Source organism: Apteryx rowi, unplaced genomic scaffold (genome assembly GCF_003343035.1).
Source record: "Apteryx rowi isolate R43461 unplaced genomic scaffold, aptRow1 scaffold_312, whole genome shotgun sequence".
NCBI lineage: Eukaryota > Metazoa > Chordata > Aves > Apterygiformes > Apterygidae > Apteryx > Apteryx rowi.
The window spans coordinates 441,263-462,915 of NW_020449553.1; the positions used below are offsets into that span (position 1 = coordinate 441,263).

Sequence of the window (21,653 nt, forward strand, 5' to 3'; positions counted from 1 at the left end):
TACTGCTACATCAATGTCAAAACTGACCAAAATGCTTTTAATTCTAAAATTTGTAAAAGAAAAAGAGAAGGCTGGACGACATTTTCACAGTCCTCCCTCCCTCCATTTTCTATGGAGCTCATTATTTTCACTTCAAAATGGAAATTATGGAAAACTTTGAATTAAAAAAGAGAAAATATTACCATTTAGAAAGCTGAGAAAATGATGACCTATTCACAACATTCACATATACTGAAATAAATAAAGATCTAAGTCAAATAAGTTCATATTTCTTCTCATCAAACATTCTCACCATTTCTGTACCATTCGATGTCTGGTTTGAAGCGCTTAATATCAGGACTGATGACAACTGTGCAACCCAGACTCATGGTCTCGCCTTCTCTCCCAAAGGTGACATCAAACTTGTCAACAAAACTGATTTCAAACCTAGAAGCAAACCCATGTGGGGTAACACCAACTGTATAAAGGAAAAAAAATCTGGCTGTTTACATTTCCTTTTTTTTGTAGTAAGAATTGTAAGCAAAAGTACCCARTGATTATGAATATGATCTCAGGTAAAGTTAAAGTTATAAGTAGAAAAAAACATAAATTCAGTAAATAGTATTCAGAGGTAATTGCAATGTCAAATAATCTAAGCCCTTGCTATCACAGAGAATCAACTGATTTCTTTAATCATACAACTCTAGTTCTTACAGCCAGCTCATTTTACTAGGGAAGGGCTGCTCCAGAATTTTATTCCAGAATTTTCCAGAATTTCAGATCCAGCATTTTATTATTTGATTATATGAATTATTTTATATTTAAACATACTTTTACTTATGATTAATGATTTGTTAAGGTCAAACTGATCTCTAGTTTAAACAGCTCTTCTCTGTTCCTGTTCAACTCTTTGCTGCATCTCAAGACAGTCATGTGTCCACTCAGCCTTCGTTTTGATAGCTTAAATAAGTCTTTTTCGGACTCTTAATATAAAATGAGCCTTCTATTTCCCTGGACATTTGGGTAGCCTATTTCTGTACCTGCTCCTGAATTTATCTTTCCTACTGTTGTATGACGTGAGTTATGCAGTATTGCAGACAGATCTTATAAGTGCTTCATGCTTTTCCTTCACATACACTGTACAGGTGCTTCCATAATTATTTTGAAAACACCTCCACTGATAAAACTTAAGATCACATTTTCCTCTTCCACACTGCCTCATACTGGTAGCCCACAGTCTTCCTGTGATCAGTGAATATATGTAGATCTTCCTCTTCCTTTTCCATTACCAAACAATAAATCTCAAATTATATTGGAAATTTAGGGCCTAACATTTTGTAATATTGTGCGTAATCTTATTTCTGTTATTTCAGAACTTCAGTACTTAAATGACATCTAGTGTGCCTTTGCAGCATGTCCCTCATTCTATTTGTGCTGCTACAATAAAAGAAATGTCCGTAAGACTCATCTTTCAAGCCTTCCATGTGCAAGGACCCCGTGGCACTTAACACCTGTTGTATGTAGGTGGGTGGATTTTCTTAACATTTCTATTCATGGAAGTATTTATGCAATACTGTAAATCACTTCAAAATGTGACACCAGGTTCTCAGGTAAAACAAAATTACAATTTCTACACTGATATACCCCAAATATTCAAATTTGGTTCTGGCTATGTGATCTTTGCTATGCATCTTCACAACATATGGAATCACATAGACAAGAACTATTAAGTCATCTAGTCTACTCACGAACATGCACCTCCTAGCATTTTATCCAGGCTATATTTTACATTTTGCAATAGACAGGGTCCCTCTATTCCTTCGACAGATTTTATTCCAGAGCCACACCAATATTAAAAGGACTATCACAAAATATCCTCTCAGTCTGCATCCTCATGTTTCAGCAAGAACAGTAGATGTTTCGTATACAAGCAAATACAAATAGCCACAGACCCAGAAGATAATGCCATTTTCACTTATAGATAAGRCTAATACCATTCAAAATTGTAGAGCTCAAAACCTTTGTAAATCAGACCTGTTTTCTTTTTAAATAATGTTACAAAATATTCTGCTTAGTCATTTGGCATGATGTCACAATTGTAAATAGATTTGTCAAACAAAAACTTACGGCTCAGAGGCATAGTAACAGTTCCAGCATGGAGAAGACTTGCATCAATTTCTCCTTTGTACCCTAGAGGCACATACGAAAAAAGAGTGACTCTAGTCACTATCAACTAAACATAAAAGTACTCTGAGCCACAAAAATGAAACTGGTAATGTACATCTTACAAAAAAATTAAATGAAAAATTTTGCAAACCTACTCTTTACCACAAGGGACGCATAAGCCGAAATTTCTCCTTTAACATTCATAGCAGAAGCATGATACTGAGCAGTGTCTTCAAAATCACATCTAAAATGACATAAATAATTAGGCAGAGCACCTGCTACTATTTGGCATCCCTAGAACCTATGTTTAAGATCAAAAAGCCCCCCAAATCTGTATTAAATCTATAAACAAGTAAAAATTTGGGAGTCAGACACACTGGACACTGGACTGATTGCAGCCATTAAGTTTTTTTCAATGTTAAAAATCCAATGTTTTAAAAAAATGGCTCTTTTCAAATATCACAGAACTGAAATTGAAAATATAGAGGAAGTAGGAAAAAAATCGCTGATAATATTTATCTAAATTATCTCTAAGTTGCTCGTCTCCTACAGAGAGATGCCTAACATGGAAGCTGTAGAAATGGTAGATATCATAAACTATTTTCAAATGACAAATTTCATTTATATATCATATGGATGTTTAAGTCAGTATCTTGGAACCCAGTAGGATCTAGGTGGTGAAGACAGAGCTGGTTGTCCAAAATTAGGTAATTAGGTCTCAGGATTTCAATGGTTATTAACACAAGTGACTGCAAAAATTTCCCAAGTGGAGGATGAAGATGAATACTGCTAAAAATCTTTCTTGTGTGAGGTCTCCTCAATTCTGTTCACCATTTCAGTAAGAATCGGGAACTTTACTATATTTGAAAAATAGTTATTTTATATATTTTTAGCCTATACTAGATTTTTTTCATGTTTAACTGTACATATGGAGGGGGAGACAAATGGGAAAAGTAACCACAAGTGTCCCACATGTTTCTGATTCATTCAGAAATAGAATAATAATCCAGATAAATAACTCACTTCAGTAAATTGCTTATCCTCTACTGATGAAAACCAGAACTGCTTCAACATTTAGTGGATAGCATTCTCAGCTGTACAAACTTAATAGCTCTTACCCTTACATCCCCAAGAGATATGTACCCACTTTGCAGGTCTCAATCTATAGCAACATTTCAGCTTAAGTTGTTTGCTAAATTATCTGGTATTCCCTTACGTGCTAATCTCCAGTGAGTGCAGTCCATATCGACTTTCAATGATATACTTGCCAGGAGGGGTTTGTACATTGATGGGCACATTGTTTTTGTACCTAAGGAAAAACAAAGCAACAATATGTCACAAACAGAAGCATAGAATCATATACTTTAAAAGGTCAGGTGTTGGTGTTTGGAATATAATATCAGCTTCTGCAGGTTTCTCTTAGATAAACTGTAGTCTAATATCTGGGAAATAACATCACATATCTTTGAAAGCCTGGCTTCTCTCTCTCTCTCTCTCTCTCTCTCTTTCTCTCTCTTACCCCTGCCTCAGATGAATTTTATTTTCTAGTTTAAAGAAAAAAATAGCCTTGAACAGGACGAAAATCAGCTTATATTACCATGACTTTCAAGTTACTCCTTGTCTAGGAATGGAAGAATCACATGAGCAACATTTCAGAGTTTTGTGAATCAGCAACAATAACAATTCTGTAGCATCCTTACCCACTAGATAGTTTGCACCTTTTGTTTGGCTTGCACATTCAATCTACTTTAAAAACCTGCATATTCACAAAAATGTCAGTAGGGAATTAACTTTTTTTTACTTGCATAGTTAAGCTGGCAGAAGCCCTGATGCATATAGTGTTAGATGGGTAAAAAATCCTGTTGATGGGAAAGTGCATGGCAATGAGGGATCTGGCAAAAACTGTACTACCAAACAGCTTTTCTGCCTTTACAAGTGCAAGCTATGAGGGTTTTCTGGTACAGGTGTATCTTCAATAGTAGGAGTCAGGTACTAAGTTTACTGTTTAAAATTCCCAGTAAGTACTATGAAGGAATGAACCAGTATTTATCAGTATTGAACTGGCACTGCTAATTTCAGAATATACATCAACAGCTTGAGTCTCACAGAGGAAGAATTCAGTAGAACAAAGTAGTTTCTTCTCACAAATCATTGCTTACAAGGTCATTAATTTTGGAAAATAGATGGTGTTATTAAATAACTGTTCAAAAGAAACCTGTCATAAGTGAGCACCAGCGATACAAAACAAACTGGTGATATGATGACAATGGAAGTCTAATAAAATTAACACAGAATTGCATTTGGTACGTTTGTGACTGATTTGAAGAGATCTGTAAGGAAAGAATGTTTCCTAAGACAGTGAATTCCTATAGCTTTCCTTGTGCCGCTTGCTGTGTATATATTAGGGAATGGAAATATAAATGATTATAGATCAAAATGTCTTCATCTCTTACTTGGAAGTAGCTTAACTAAGCCTTTCTTTTCATAAGTCATAATAGATATCCATCCTAAATGATTTTGCTTCTTCATTTTTGGTTTAAATGTCAGTTTCTCCCATGATTTTCAATCAGGGAAGGGAACCGGCCCATTATCAGTGGCGTGCCCCACTTCACCAAACAAGTCAGTAATATGCAACTTCATTTTTATGAAGAATATTATCAGTTTAATATATCTCAAGATAAAGCTATAACTGCAATAAACCTGAAAATTGCCTTTCAACACTTTCAGTGTTTCCTATCATTGGGAATAAACACATTTCCCTCGCTACAAATTCTGCTGTACAGTAATGCACTGGAATTTTTCAAAGTGCCAAAGTGAGTGAGGATCATAAACCTTAATGCACACTGATCTTCTTCTCATCAAGAAGTCTGTGAAAAGGGACTTAATGCAATGGAATACCCTCTACTCCACACTTCAAATAGTAGCAGAGTTTCTTGTCCCCATTACAGATCTCCTATTGCATTACCTGACTTACAACAAATAATAATACATCGGTCAGCTAAGAGTAAATCCATTACCACCACTCTCCACCTATTCCGTGTGATAGTGCTTCCCAGACTGATCTGCCTGGGAACATCTATGCATCTTTATATTCCATGTGCTGTGCCAAATAGTTTAAAATTAGAATAAAGTCATCAGATCTTAATGTTTTTTTCTGGGAATATGACTATGTGTACTCAGTCTCTGACCTGCTCTGTGAAACAGAACTTGACGCCATAGTCTGTTAAATGTTCCTCCACAGGGCTGGGCGCCCCTCTGATTCTGATGGCAGCAAGAGCATTTGATAGCATGCAGAGCTGTGCAGAACCAAGCTTCAACTGAGTCAGGCCAGTATTAGAAGACTTTCACTTCTTTTGTCTTCATTATTGGATTAGCAAAAAATAATTGATTCAGTTTTCGCTTGTTTATATTAATCTATGGAAAGAACAGGGCTCATGCACTAGAAGGACCACTTGTTATTTCTGGAAAGACAGATTCCAGAACAGCCACGTCATTAGCTAATGTTGGACTGCAACCTCCTAGTGTCATTATGCACTAATAGTTTATGCTTTCTGCTACTGGTTTCAAATGTCTTGGGTCTTCCGTATGTTTTTTCCAAGGGAGTAGGAACAACTGTATCACACTGTAAGATTTTCTTTAGAGAAAGTGCATGAGATTTATAATTTATTATGTACAGCATGAAAAGGTCTTCATTGCTTATACAAAAAACAACCATTCGGAATACATGACTGACATTTAGTTAGAAATACTGAATGAAAACTGATAGATCCAGGCCAGTGCTGTTCTGTAGCCCTGAGCAAAGCCACCTGCTAAAATGGCTATGAACTCATTTTTTCCATTAGTAGCCCATGGCAAACTAAAGTCCTCCTGGAGTTCAAATGCACAGTAAAAAAATGTACTAAATTCCACCATCCAAATTTAGCACTTAGTTGAAAGGCTGGTTCACTTCAGTAAGAGCAAAGGCAAGTAGCTGAAGGCTTGGTTTAACCATGTCAGGTTTTCAGGATAAGGTGAATATCAAACAAAGTGAAAATGGTTCAGGTCTTGTTTTTTTGGTTTGTATACAGGTTATAGAGTCGGGTTACAGCTATGACCGTGGATCTTAAGCTGACCGTTCTTATGTTCAACAGAGACCAGATCTGAAACATTTGTCTGGAATCCTCTCTGAGATGTACGTCAAAGCTGAGCACTTACAGTTCTTACACAAGTGGAAAAATGTGTCCATACAGAGCTTGACTATTGGTGGTTAAAGTTTAAGGAAAGAGACTTCTGGGCATCAGGTATGGCCTATTAATATGCTTTTTGGTAGTAAACCTTTTGTAAAGCCCTGATATTAAGGTCTTATAGGTATTAAATAAACACAGAGTCTATTAAGTAATTCAAATAATAAACTACAAAATATGAATATTACTTAACATCATGATATAGTAGATATTTTCTGTTGTCTCTACAAATAGAATCTCTATAGTAATCATTTATAATTAATGCTTAATGCTGAATATAGGCTTATTCTTTGTTCATTTTATATATGCATTTGGGAAGAATCTTTTAAATTAAAAACTGAATATCAAATCTCATTTCACATTTGAAAAAAAGTTATTAACTATTATCTGAATAACTTGTTCATATCTGTGTGGCATGAATCAGATAAGACGGATCAACCCAATAGATGGTGAGACAGTAAGGCTTCAAAAGTCAATGTTAATTAAGCTAATTAAATTGCAGGCATGGTAAACTTTAACCCAAGACCCAAATTAGACCTTCAGCTATGTCCAAGAGTTTATTTTGAAGCTCTTACAATAAAGACTTGGTCCAAAGACAATTCAAGTGAACAGAAACTTCCAATAGACTCCAAAGCTTTCCATGTACTTGGAGGGCCCTAAATCTATCCATGGCCTTTCAGTTCAAATAAGTATGATGAGTTCCCTGTAAACATCCTGCATCATGAGATTTTAATTCCACTGAGATTCAGTGCTTTAACTGCTCAGCAGCTAAGCACCTGTTTCCTCACTAAAGCATGCATTAATGCTTCAGGGACATCAACAGCATTTCTACACAACATGGAAGCCTTCAGAAAACATCCTCTTAAAGATAGCATTGAAGATATATTATACTGCTCTTTTTCCCTCCTCAGAAGACAGAAGGAGTATTTTGGATGTCTCCATAAAAAAAATATACATGTTTTATCTATGTATTCATATTGTTAAGTTTTTATGCAAAGAGACGTTTTGCCTTTTAGTATTTTGCTTCCTTTTTATACAAGGTGGCTAGAAAGCTTTTTACAATAAAAAAGGGTGGTGATCTTATATCTTTACTGAAAAAATACCCCATTCCCTAAGATAAGTTTGGATATTGGTTATATGGTGATTTTCAATGACAGAGATACAAACCTACCATGTAACGTGGGGTTCTGGCCAGCCAGCCACGGTGCAATGAAATTTGACATTTTGCTTTTCCCAGACAGTGTGCGAATGAGGCTTGATAATAAACTCAGGAGCATGTAAAAGTTTATCTTGATTCAACTTTTTGTGGAATGCCTGAGTATCTTCTAGCTGGAAAAGAAACATTTCATCATAAACTTCAGCACATATAAGTGCAAATTATCTATACACAAAAGTATTTTTGGATTTTTTTAAGAGCAGAAAAAAATGTAATATTTATTTTAAAATCGAGATGGACACACTTAATATATTTATCTCACTTGGAGACATGAAACAGTATTTTTCATCTTCAGGATGTTCTCCTTTCAAAATAATTAGATTTTTTTTTCTCCCTTAGGACTATTCTAAGTAAACTAATTTTCCACATTTAAGTCTTGTTTTTGGAAAACAGAATCAAAGGTGAAATTGGTCTCAAATTCAGACGTCCTCCACACACCCTTGTTAATACAAAATCATATATGCCTAGARCATCTCTGAGAGACCTGCTCTCAAACCTTTCTTGCTGATGGGGTTTTTTCTCCTCCCAAAGTAACTGTTTCAACTGTTTGACTATTTATAGCATTAGAAAAAAAATCCTAACTTTGCCCTAACTTTCATACGTATGGAGAATTACAGCTCCCTTAAGGTTACTAAAAGAAGACAGTTTTCATAATCTTCTTAGTCTTTTATAAACTACACAATACCTATTTTCCTTACAATTGTTGTTTCTCACCTCTGAACATGTTCCACTTGTCCTCAACATTCATAAAATGTTAACTACTCGTTACTGTATCACAGATCCCACAGTTTCCAATGCAATTGAATAATTACCTCCTATGTTTTAATTACAAGACTTCTGTTAATATATTCTAGAATGGCATTTATATTCTTATACAACAGAATCATGGTTTTGACTAACATTAAATTTATGACCTATTATAACTCCCAGATCCTCTAGTACTTTTTATGTAGCCAGTTATTTGTTCTTTTTCTTCTGTGTGTAGTAATTTCCATTTTCTTTATCAAATTTCACCTTCAGACTGTTTCTCAATTTTTCAAGATGATTTTGAATTCTAACCTTGTCCTTCAAAGTGTTTACAACCTTTCCTACCTGATGTTACGAGCGTATTTTGTAAGCATACTGTCAGTTTTTCTGCTCAGAATGTTAATAAATTAACTGAATAAAACATGTCTGCACTTGATATATCCTGCCAGTCTGGTCACAATGTATTTGTAACTACTCTCTGAATATTATTTTTTAACAAGTTACACAATAATGTAAAAACTACTCAAAATTAGAGATTCAGTTCTAGATGTCTTTCACAATTCTCTCCGTAACTTACATACTGTGATTCAAACTCTTTGTTAAACCCTTTGGACAAAGTTGTTCCCAGTCCATAAAACAGCTATCGTCCTCTTATTGAGAAGTGTTGCCTAGCAAGTGCCTCATCATTCAGGAAAACAATGCTGTGCCATTTAGATAGGTGTTGGCTCAACAAAATACTGTTCCCCTGTCCCCATCTCTCTCCCTCACTCCCAGAGTAACTGAAGAGTTCCCACTGCTCACCCAAGGCACTTTTCTTATCCACCTAACGCCAAGATAATAATTGGCTTTTAGCCACTGAAAATACATTTCGCTGTTTACTGACATTATTGTGGTTGCCACTGGTGTTTGTAGATCAGGGCCCTGTTGTGCCAGGTGTTTTACAAACACTAAACAAGAAAAGACCCACTGTTTACAATCGAGGTGTTCATTTCTATGCTTTTACCGTTTTCTTCAGGGCCACACATTCAGCAGACTCCCGGATTGCTACTTTCCTTGATTTTTTTTCATGATGTTCTTCTTGAGAAGCTGATGCGGCCACTTTGCTCACACTAACTCCTTCACCTTTAGCCAAAAGGTTCCTTCTGGCAATATATGCAGCACTTTCTTTGATTCTTTCTTCTTCTGTGTCTGTGATCCCACTGATAGTCACTTCACTGAAAGAATTTTTAGAAAGCAGAATCCCATTGGAAAATGATGAGAACACATTCCATTGATGCTGTCTATCAAGTTAGCCAACTACAGTGGATATAAAAAGGCCAACAATCTTTCATAATGTATTTCTACTTTGAGGATCATTACCCCTATAACAATCTCATATGTATTCAAAACAGAAACATAGAACGCAGAACGATGAGTATTTCAATGTCTGAAGTCACGGCCACTTGCAGTGCCTCTCCTGATAAGTATGTCATGCACATTTTTAGTTTAATGATTCTCCTGCTGTAGTTCTATATCTCCATTGCTATAAAGATTAGCATAAGGCATACCTTCAGATCTGTCAGGCTTACATTTCAGTTATTGACTTACGGCTATGGCATTACTAGTAACAACACCAAAGGGGGAAGGAGATTGTAGCTGCACAGCAAGGTCGTCATTTTTGATTTATACGAAATGAACATCATAGTATACCACAAAAGTTCTCTTTGTTCATAGAAAATTCAATCTATTTATGTTTGTAGGCTGTTTGTTCTTCCAAATGCTTTCAAAAAGATGATTTAATGATTTCTGATTCTTTTATTTCCTTGCAGTATCCTCCTCCAGCTTTCTACAAAGGGAGGGGGGTGCAAAGAACTGTTACTCTCAGTGGGTCCAATCCTCTTTTCCCATGCTTATGTGGAAGTACCACTGCAGCTAAACTGTTTTAACACTGTCAGAACACCATAGCTGTTATAGGAGTGCATATACAATAAGAATTCCTTGATCTAAGGAGAAGCATTATTATTCTTCTGCAGAGTTTAGTTATTTTAGGATAACATAAGATTTCAGAATGAAAAGAGGTTTTATTTAAGTACTTGTTAAGTGCCTTCTTGCAGATAGAGCAGCTTCTGTTTATTTCCAGATGTGGTTAAACTAGCCTCATCATTTTATCACAACACACTTTACTGCTACAACTGAAAAAGATTAGGAAAAATGGTTTTCTCTGTTTTTTCAGGATTGCTATATTATGCCTTTGATAGTGCATCTCAACAGTTAGGAAAGTTTGGATTTATCCCAAAATTAACTGTACAGCCCCTTGTCTTTGTGGTATGGTATCAGTTCAGTGAGAAGCAAGATAGCCAAGCAGTGGAATATGCTGGAAAATTAACTGCTCATAAAAATTCCTCAAAAGACTAAAAAACTTATTTAACAGCATAGGGCTTTGACTTCTTTTGTGTTCAAACTCTGCCTTGAACTTTCTGTGTCTCAGGCCACTTTAACAGGAGGATCCTAACAGGTATCAACAGTATGGTTCCCTTCACTTAGACACATCAGTTCCCCCCGACAAATATCTTCTGAAGCTGCAGAGATAGGACAGAGATTTCTAAAGACAATTTTGAAAACTCAGTTTAATGAATATGAATGTAGCTACCTATATTCAGTTTAAATGAATCAGCAGCATTTTCTTTTAAAGGCAAGCTGATATTATTTCTTCCTTAATTGCGGTGCTTAAGATCTCAGCAACTTCATAGTATGGACCTGATCCTCAAGGCATAAAGCATCTTCTGAGAGCTGATGATTATCCTCAAGCCAATATAGGACTCAGCCTAGACCTGTACAGTACTGGTGTCCAGATGCTGTTGATCAACAGTATTAAATATTTAGATTTGCTAATGAAAAATCATTTCTTCCTGTTATAATTGCACAAATCAAAGAGAAACAGTTAATATTCTCTGAAATGATGAAGTATATCAGAAGCAACACACAATGGCATTTAAGAATTGATTCTGCAGTCAAGTCTCAGGGGTTTCAATAGAAAATACTTATCAGAGACAAAAGGATCAAACCCCAAATGACAAATATAAAATATTATTTGATGGATATCTGCTATCTGTAACTCTCTGGCTTAGATTCATTAGTGGGTGCAAAGAGTTTCATGAGCCATAACCAGTATCGATCATCTTTAGCACTTATGGCATTAAATCACATCCTGGTGTTTTATTGTCTAAAGAACTGGCTAGATGTTCCTAATTTCATCTTGCAAGGATTAGGCTAGGTGTTTAAGAAGAGCAGTTATGGACTGCATATTCTGAGAGAGAGAATTTTTACAGCAGAATTTGAAAGCTCTGAAATAGAATCAAATAATGGAAACAGTGACACAGTGCTGAAGGTCATCCAGCAGGGTGGGTATCAGCTCTGTTAAATGCATGGAGTGTTGACTTTTATAAATAACTATTCCTTGTAAAAGCTATCTGCTCATGGGAAACAACACATCAGTTTCACAGGAGAATTTGGGAATGACATATAACATGCACATGGTTGAATCAGTTTCAGCTGTTATCTTTCAAACAAAAATAAATATCTAACAGTAATGTGGTATGCAACTTCCACAGTCTTGGCATGCAATCATGAACATGATGCCAATAAAAAGCCTAAAACAGACCCCTCACAACTCTTTCATACCCCCCAACCATTTCATACCATGTTGCGTTGAGCACACTAATAATCATTATATGTCTTTTTCATGCTTTTAAACTAATTACAAAAAACTGTTTGGGTCATTTCAGTGGCACAAAAGCAGACAACTTTCTGAGTTGCCATGTAGAGAAAGCAGTATTGGTACCAATAACAGTAAGAAGAATAGTGAAAATGATGTAAGAATCCAACAGTATCTTTTAATGTAGGATCCCAAAGTACCATACAGACACAGATAAATGAAGCTACATGCCGTGACACTGAGTTAGATATTACTGTATTCATTTTACAAAAAGTAAAATAAAGCAAATGAAGGTCATGACCTGCTAAGATCACAGGAGCTAGAATAAAAGCTAAGACCAAAATCCAGAAGTAATAGCCATCAGTCATGATTTCCAGCTATTGACCAACATTTTAAATTTTACTATTGTAGAATCCAGACACAATAAAAAGGGAGCACCTTTGTGTTTGACATCAGGGGGGACAGATAACAGAGAAATGCAAATCTACTGCCACATAAGCAGATGTGCAGGGTGAAGCACATAGGTAGTGAGAAGCCTTGAAACTGTGTTACTGCAAGTTTTGCGTGAGATATATTTATTTATTTATATCATAGAAGATATAATTGAAACTCCAAAGAAATGGTTTAAAAATGTGACAGTGTATGCTTCTGAATATGGTTTGGATCAAAGAACAATGAATCTGATGCAAAATGTGCAAAGGATTAGTAAAAATGGCTCCAGGATAGTAGGAGGGAATGAATAGAAAAGCTTCTGGTCTTATCACAAAAGCAGAATGCTCAAACAGCAAAAGCAGTAATGTCTCCCACTAACAAGGTGGAACTCAGAGTTTCACATGAAGGCACACGTTTGGATGCACAGCAGAAATGACATTGTTTCTTGCATGTTGATTAAGCAGCAGATGTTAGATCACCGACTTCCAGAAACAGCTTAAAAATGTCCCCTGAAAAGTGCTGTGTTGCAGAAGAAAGACAAGTCAAAGAGAGGTTTCTGTTCAACTGCACGTGGGCAAGATTTTTTTTCATGGTCTCCAATCAGGAGTTAGTCTTCCTTACCACACCCTGGTATGTATTAATCTGAACAAATAACTATGCTTGAACTGTCAGAGGCTCATAATAAATCATTATGCCATATCCCCAAAAGGGCAGGGGAGCCTCTTTGCTTGCATTGGTTCTGGCTTCCACACAAAGTTCACATTCAGCTTCACTTAGGACACTGCTGCAGTAAAATGTATTACATCAGTAGTAACCTTGCAATAAATACCTCCAGCACGTGAGATCAGTATGAATCATTATGATGGATTTGGGAAATTAATTGGTTTAATTCCAGATTTTTCCTTCGCCAGGACAAAACATTAGCACATTGTTTCAGTGTCCCTATGTTTAATACTTGGTAAGAAACATTGAATTACAGAGCAAGTCTTCAAACCAATTAGTAAGATAAATAAAGTGGACAACATCTGGCCAGTTCCCAGGAATCAGGGTACATGATCTACAAGTATACCTTAGTTTCACAGAAAGTAGCCATGTGTATGAAACTAAGTCCAGACACCTAGATATCTGTCCTTGCTTGGGATGCTGCTCAATGTCTGATTTGGGGCCAGTCAGTTAACTTCTCGCCGTCTTTTTTTCACTCATGTAAAGTGCAATCACCTTGAGATCCAGGAGCGTTAAGAGATGAATGAATTTGTTATTTTATGATTTGTTAATAAAATGTTGGAAATAAGATACCAAACAAAAGGAAAATGAACATACCGTCCTGTGAATATAGGCACTGAGTAGTCCATGGCTTTGTTCTCTTTGTCCTCAGAGATCAAATTCTGTTTTGCTCTCTTTGCTTTGGGACTCATCTTATAGGATTGATCTTCAATCATTATATTGGAATCTTTCAGTCTGAAATAAAAAGGATGTTGTTAAATTCAAAAGAATAAGCTGTTAAAAAACACTCAGAAAGTAAGATTAAAAAGCTATGAATTTTTGCTCACAGTTGAGAAGCAAAAAAGGCATTTTTAATAACCATGGTTTGAGAATTATTAAACACATAACTAAATGCACTTTTAAAAAACTGATTATTACAAATATAACACTGATGCACCTCGATATTAAATCTAAGTACAGAGGGTAAACAATATACCTGGTAGCAATGTACATTTCACTGCTCCTTAATTTGGAACTTGAAGAGTTTGTACACCCTATTTTGGTAGTTTCTCAAACTGTCTTGTAAGAAAGAGAGCAAACCCTCACTGATATCAACTGCAGTATTGATTTCTGAGGTGTTCTCTCCAACAGGAAGTGAATTCAGACTAGTATCTCTAGTCACTGAGACCACTGAGTAATTCTGAAGATTGTATCTGAACTAGTGTCCTCTTCTTTTCCAGATCTAAGCCCTGAAACTACCTGGTCCCCAAGCAAAATAATGTTAGTGTGCAAATACATTCAAAGTGATAATGCTTTTAAATCTCTTTACAAAAATCATCGGGCAACATATTGCTCAGTAGCTGGTGTAGCCATTCCCACTGCTCTCCCATACCATCCCAACCTATGGAAAACAGAGTTGAGTGAAATAATGTCATTTAATATAGCACAGATAGATGGAGAGAGAGTGGAAAGAAAGAAAAGCAAAGCAAAAGAAAGACTTCCCCTCCCCATCACCTTGGGAAAGTTTCTGAAGGCTACCAAACATATCCGAGGTAGTCATATTTGGGTTCATTTTTAACATGGCTACAAATTATGTTAACAGATCACCAGATACCTTCCTTCTTTTTTCCAAACGCAATACAGCATCCGTTATCCACAGTTCTATGTCTTAGAACTGGAATAGCCTAATTAGCTGTCAGACTTCTCTAAGTCCTTGAAGTGTCCTTTCATCTCCAGTTCAACAAGGAAAATCGTGAGTCTGCTTTTGGACTGGAGGTTTGTCTATGTGGCATAAGCTCACTGCTGTGCACAGCCACCTGAGCAGAACTAGGCACAAGGTTTCTCAGCAAGGCTCATTAGCCCAGACTATACCACGCTAACGTGGCGATCCTTCTTCCAGTACCCTGGGTAGCCTACTCTGATATCTCTACGCAATGTGCTCTAAATATATCCATAATCATCCAGACTCATACTAGCACTGGACCCCTGAGGATATAACACGTGTAATGTAAGATCGCAGGTATATACTTGGGCTGATGTTTTATTTAGGCTGCAGCCCTGCAAAGGTACCAAGCTCCAGAGGTGCCACTAACACAAGTCTAACAAGGAAGATTCTTTAATTTCCAAAATATGTGTTAATACTCCATTCATGTGGGACTACATGTGTGAGATCATACAACTCCAGTTTTATTCTCCCATCTGTCTCTCCTTCATTTATTTATGCCTGTTCCTTTGCTCAGCCTGAGTTCTCTCTCTGTATCCCAGCTCTTGTTAAATCAGTCTCCCATCCCCTAGCCCTCTTCATGGCTGTCTTACTTTCATCTATTCTCCTTCTCCCTCTAGTTCCCTCCTATTTCCTCCTGCATCTGAACTTCATATCTACTCCTGCATCAGGCCTTCAGCCCTAATGTCTGCTCTGCCATTCCCAGCACTGTCAGTAAGAATTTCCCTTCCTTTGTGCCAAGTCCCAGTCTCATCAGACGCAACTATATTTGGCTTGCTCCAGCATTGCAGTGAGGCAGCCGTCTCTCCTGAGCTTCCTGGGTGCCTGCATTGCAGTAACTGTCACCGTACACACAGTGCTGCGGCCAAGAAACGCTCTGTATGGGGGCGGGGAAGCAAATGTGCACCAGTTCTTCCCCTTCCTTCCTTCCTTCCTCCTCACCCTGTACCCTGAAATGAAACTACAACCAGACAGGGACTACGGCACACACTGCATAACTAGGAGCCAGGCTATACGATGGCAGTCAAGGCACAGCCTGAGTCTATAGGAGAGAGAAGCTTTCTGCTCTTGGGTCTGATGCCAGGCACTGCCTGAAGACAGCCATGGAGGGAGTCCAAAGGAAGTGGAACCAGCTCTAGAGACAGAAATCCAAGCATAAAACTCTTAGGAACAGCCTAGGCAGAGTAATAAAAAAAGGGAAGAGACAGCATGAAGCAGGATATACAAGGGCATCACTCTTGGGTTTAGGAACAATATAGTACGWTCACTACAGCCAACCGCAAATGCGTTGAGACGCATCAAGTAAGTGGGGAGAAACATTAAACACAAAGTATTTTAATTAGTTTTCATAAATGAACAGTGCTCTGTAAGGAACTGAAGTTCTTAGTAGATGACTTTTATTCTTGTTCTATTTTAAAATGGGACAAAGCTGGAATTTTGAATCTGAATGCCTTCAAATTTCCATGGGGCTTCAGACTGAATTCTTTAGGAAGCCATTTGGTTCCTGGTTGTTTCCAGATATAGAAGGATCACAGCACCATTTGGAGATCAGTTTAAATGTTAAGAAATTTCTATTTTCATAAAAGTAGACTAAATGCGGTGAAAATCTCAGTTCAAGTGTTTTCAGCACTATTAAATCCAAGCCTGCTCTTCATTCCTAAAGCAGAACTTGGATGACAAGTCAATATTGAATATTACCTTCTTGACTAGCATCTAGTTTTTCAGTTTTGATCCAGATTATACACCCATATAGGGAATTAATAGAGAGCATATATAAGAGATCCTTTCAGCCTCAGCCTTTTGTTGGTATCTTTTCTACATGTTTTTTTTTTCTCTTTAGAGATCTTTAACTCTAAAATTATTTGAAAAGGAGAAAATAAATTGCTCCAGTCTCTGTTTTTTTATTAAACACTCTAAATGTTTGAAGCTGAATATCTCACTTTTTTTTTTGTTCCTTCCATAGCTGACATTATTGAAAAGTTACCTAAATCCTTCAGTTTAATGCCATGGATCTCCATCACAATGGAGCCTCAGAAACAGAAATGGAATTGGGACTTTCACTGAGATATAATGAATAGGATAAAAATACCGTACATGCACAGCTTCTTCTCCATAACTTTGCCACTCACTTCTGTCTGAGTTTTCTAAACTGGATGTTTTTTGATTGAGATGCATTTTGCTGCAGTCACCTAGAAAGCTATGATTATCTTCTGTATTCCTGGATCCTTCATGTTATCACATCTTTTGGCTGACACAATGATCAGCCATTGTGTATGTGCTCAGGACCAGAAAAGCACCTTTCTAGACACCTTTTCCTCTCTTTTTCTTTCTCTTGAAGGGACAGCTATAAGAGTCTTTGTGCTCTCTTCTAAGAACAAGGATTACTCCCAACACTTTCTAGCGGTATGTAAGAGAGAGCACCCAGCTATCAGGAATACAGATGATGACTGTGAATTGAATAACGGATCCATGTGGATCCTGTAACAATCTGTTGTTCTCAGACAGCCTGACCAATTTGCCTCAGTAATTTGCTCTTTCAGAAACGTGACCCAGACTAAGCAAGACCACCATGAGAACAGTTACATTAGATAAGTTGAAGGGTGTTTTTAGACCAGTTTCCTATTCTAGCAATGGGCAAGAACAGGTAAAAAGAGGGTGTGTGAAAGAAATACTTCCCTTGATAAATCCTTCCAGTTTCAAGCAAGGGCCTAGGGACAACCTGAGCTAGAGGTTGCATCCCAGTCATCATATTTAATAGCCACTATTAGACCTATTCATTTTTTGGATGGTCACAACGTGCTCTAGCAGTGAGCTTACAATTTATTTATTTATGAAGAGAGCACTGATCCTTTCTAGTTTCAGACTGTCCTTTTTGAGCTGAGATGATCATAACTGCACCCAGTATTGCAGCTGCGAGCACACCTTTGATTAATGCACTGTCCGAGTATGCTTTCTGTTTTATTTTCACTTTCTTTCACATCTTTTAGTARATTTCTAACTGCTTGTGACCACATCAGAGCATCCAGTTGGTGTTTTCAGAGAACTATCCAGAATAACTCTAAAATCCTTTTTGAAATGGCRCTGAATAAACCCAGAGCTAGGCCAAATAAATTTGAAGTGGTTGAAAATGTTTCTCCTTTCCAAATCCTCGTATCAGTTGCTTTCGTGCAGGGTGACCTTTATGGAGGCTAGTACAAATGCATACTCAAATGGAGCTGAGCTGTTGCATTTGAAAGCAAATTGGCCATTACATTTACCATGAGGTTTATTTGCTTGTATTCCTTGTCTGTCATTCCTACTTCTTCCTGTGCAATATGAAAATTAAACCCTGCCTACAGCCATTATTTAGGTCGCCTAAAGGAGGACTCTACTTTCTTGAACCAGATTCTAAAATCTTGCCCTTTATTTTAAAATGTTCCAACCTTTTGCCTGATATGTGGAACAGAATCTTCCCAGAGGAGAGCAGAGCAGCTATCAGTGCTCTCTAATTTCACAGGGAGGAATGGTACCATGACCTTTTAACAGTTTTCAGCCTCATTTGATCTGGCCAGCTAGCATATGTATGTTTTTTCCAGGTCAGATACTATCTGTACTGTCTTATCAAGGTTGGTGACCCAAGCTCAGTGTCCTCATTTCTTGGTGGTTTTCAGCATGTTAAAATACAATGCCAGCATTTTCTTAGTCTCCCAATAGCTGCTGAATTTATGGAGTGAAATGGGAGTTGGATGATTATAAATGCTAAAGGCACAGATATCATCCCATAGAGATATGAAATACAGATAGTCATTACAGTACTATTAACTTTTCCTTCTGGTCCTATAGGGGACCTAAATACACACATTGTGTGGGGCCTCTGAACCTCCCAAGCAGAGATTTTGCTTTGATGTCTTATTCTCAGATATAAASCTCCTTAGTCTGTTGGCAGCGCCCTGGTTTCTCTGCCTGAAGGGAGAGGCTTCCCACCCTGTGCAAAGGAAGCCTGCGCACAGTGGATGTAGAAAGGTGCTCTAGGAGCAGACCACAGCGTCCTACTCCATAGTTATTCAGCCCCAACACAAAAAGGCACATGTAAGCTCATTTATACACCTGGAAAATCATGTATCTTGTCCTTAGCATGCTTTTGTTATTTCTCTCTCTCACTTTATTCTAACAGCAGAAAGGCATGAACTTGATGTGCACAATGGCAGTCCCAGCTGTGCCTGCCCGAGGAGCTCCATTAGCTAAGATGCATTTTCCAGGGTCTATTTCCAGCTGCTTCTTGTCTAATTTGCAACGCTTGAACTTACACACAGTAAAGAGGAGAGAGTGGATCAGCAAACCCAAGTATGAAGGAAAAAAGAAAAAGGATTTTCACAAGAGAGCTCTTTAAAGCCAGTTTCTAAAGATGAGAAGCACTCTCCTGCGACTACATTCAAGATGCTGACAGATTTGTCATGGGCCCAGACAATACTGCTGGCAATGATCACACTGTTCCCTAACACAGCTTCCATCAACAACAATTTTTTTATAGGGTAATTGCTTCAATGTAGTAGGGCTCATTAAAACAATTTCCATGCTTGTGTGTGACGTCTGGAAGCCTGCTTCTTTTAAATCCACACCTATAATAAACCAAAGGATGAGCAGTGCCAATAGGGATCTCAAGATCATGCATTTCTCTTCTCATGTTTCTTATGGCCTTAAAGTGTATTTTTTACTCAGCCCCATCCTGATCCTAGTTACAGTATTTTGCTTGGAACAGCATTCATTCTTACTGTCTGGCAGTCTGATTAATTCCAGGTAAATAAGACACCTCTCCTCACTTGGTTTGCCTGAATCATGTCTGTGTCTTCGTTTGCCTTTTTCCCTGACCTACAAACAAACATAAATGCCTGAGCTACATCAATAACTTGCATTTTCTCTCTAAGCAAGTTGCTGGCAGATAAGCAGCCTGTGACACAATTAGCTTTAGATGGGATTATCAGCAGCTCTCAACTAGGAAAATACCACATGGAAAAGCAATGAAAATTTGAGCACAGGCTTAAATGCCTGAGCTTCCAAGGGAAGAGGTAAGTGGGTTTCTAGCACTCCCGTTTGACAGGCCAGTGGTGTTATAAGCAGATCTGGCAGACCTGCCTCAAAGCTTCTCAGAAGCACGTGGAAAACTGAACGATGCCATCGCACGAAGGCCTGACTCTGCTGCGGGAATGGGAGACAGAAAAGCGAGGGGCACTGCTGGGGCAGCAGCATACTGAGAAGCCAACGTGCCTGCACCCACAGCTGCCAGCAATGGGACAGGCCAGAGGATGAGGCGCATCAAGCACTGTTTCTGCGAGAGAACTGCTGCCCCTCGCCTACACGCTCTGTGCTGCTCGGTGGAGGCAGCACCCCTAACTTTGCCTGTCTCAGTGGAGGCAAAACAAGCAGCTACGGCTGGAGGCGGCCCTGCAAGCTTGTACTGAGGGCTAGATGTAAAGTGGCAAACTTTATCCGATAAGACTTTCTTTCCTTTATGAGCCAGGCTTTTACAGCTTTGGCAAACTGTAACTGGCAAAGCTGAAATCCTTCATACTTGCTCTTGGTTTTGCCAGTTTTCATTCCTTTCATTTTACTTTTTTGAGCAGTCATGGTTTGATGAGTAGTTTTGAAATGGGGAAATGGGGCAGCCCATTTCCAAATGGAGCCTTTTCTCTCCTCACGATAAAGCAAGCTGCAGCCCCTTCAAGCTGTCTGTACTCTGAATCTGCTGAGCACATTTTCTGCTCAAGTGAAGCTCCAGTGTCAGAGCATCAGGATCAGATTAAGGTCTTGCAGGTTGCCTAGTCCTTCTCCACTGTTTTCCCAGGATAAATTCCTTACATAGCACTAACTGCGTATCAACGCTATCCCTTTATGAATGCTCTTTTCTGCAAGGTGGCTACAGAAAAGGATGAGGCTTAAATTCTGTAAGTATAGCGAAGTCTAGCAGAAGCTATATTAGATTAAAAAAACAAGTGACTTGAATATAAGCTCAGTATTTGAATAGTATATTTTTCCTGTTGGGCTTAACAGACTCTACCCACAAATCTATATTCATTATACACAAATGTAGATTTGGATTTAAAATCCAGTGTTGTGCAATAATCAAGATTATTTGAAAAATTATGTGGATTTGGATTCATGTGTACATTCAGGTTTCAAGCAACCACCCTCGCGTTTCTGTCTCCCATTCCTGCAGCAGAGTCAGGCCTGGTTCTGCCTTCTTGCGATGGCACCGTTCAGTTTTCCACGTGCTTCTGAGAAGCTTTGAGGCAGGTCTGCCAGATCTGCTTACAACACCACTGGCCTGTCAAACGGGAGTGCTAGAAACCCACTTACCTTGCTCATTTACATAGAGCATTTTGATTCAGGACTCTTTCTACTTTTTGAAGATTGAAAGTGCTTGAAGATTTTATTTCAGTTTTTTAAAAATACCATTCCTTTCATAAGGATGAAATAAGAAAGTCTTTGATTAGCCAGAAACAAATTTGTTTTTGCAAGACTTTTCATCTCCACATTATATCTTGAAGTGTTTTGGATCTGGGGAAGACAGTATGAGCTTGGAAAGAATAACTTCACATTTGCACCACAGTTAACAATACAGTATTTATTCTACTTTTACCTCTTGCAAAATACACCAAAATGGGCACTAAGCAGTTCCTTTAAAAAAAAACAAGTAAATATAAACTGAAGAGGACAAATTAACCATAAACTTAAGCTGAATATTTAATTTATCGTTCAGAACCATATTCTCCCATGTATTAGCTATGTTTTGTG

At 37.8% G+C, this 21,653-nt stretch overlaps 1 protein-coding gene across 1 annotated transcript in view; it reads right to left on the reverse strand.

Annotated features, from left to right (window-relative positions):
* MYOM1 (myomesin 1) overlaps positions 1 to 21,653 on the reverse strand; it is a 77,047-nt gene that overhangs the window by 53,208 nt on the left and 2,186 nt on the right. The window contains exons 2-8 of the mRNA XM_026070574.1: positions 13,778 to 13,915; positions 9,335 to 9,545; positions 7,540 to 7,697; positions 3,362 to 3,454; positions 2,301 to 2,389; positions 2,107 to 2,169; positions 293 to 457 (exon numbers count right to left, since the gene is read on the reverse strand). Coding sequence (XP_025926359.1) covers positions 293 to 457; positions 2,107 to 2,169; positions 2,301 to 2,389; positions 3,362 to 3,454; positions 7,540 to 7,697; positions 9,335 to 9,545; positions 13,778 to 13,915 — 917 coding nt within the window. The remainder of the gene's footprint in view (positions 1 to 292; positions 458 to 2,106; positions 2,170 to 2,300; positions 2,390 to 3,361; positions 3,455 to 7,539; positions 7,698 to 9,334; positions 9,546 to 13,777; positions 13,916 to 21,653) is intronic.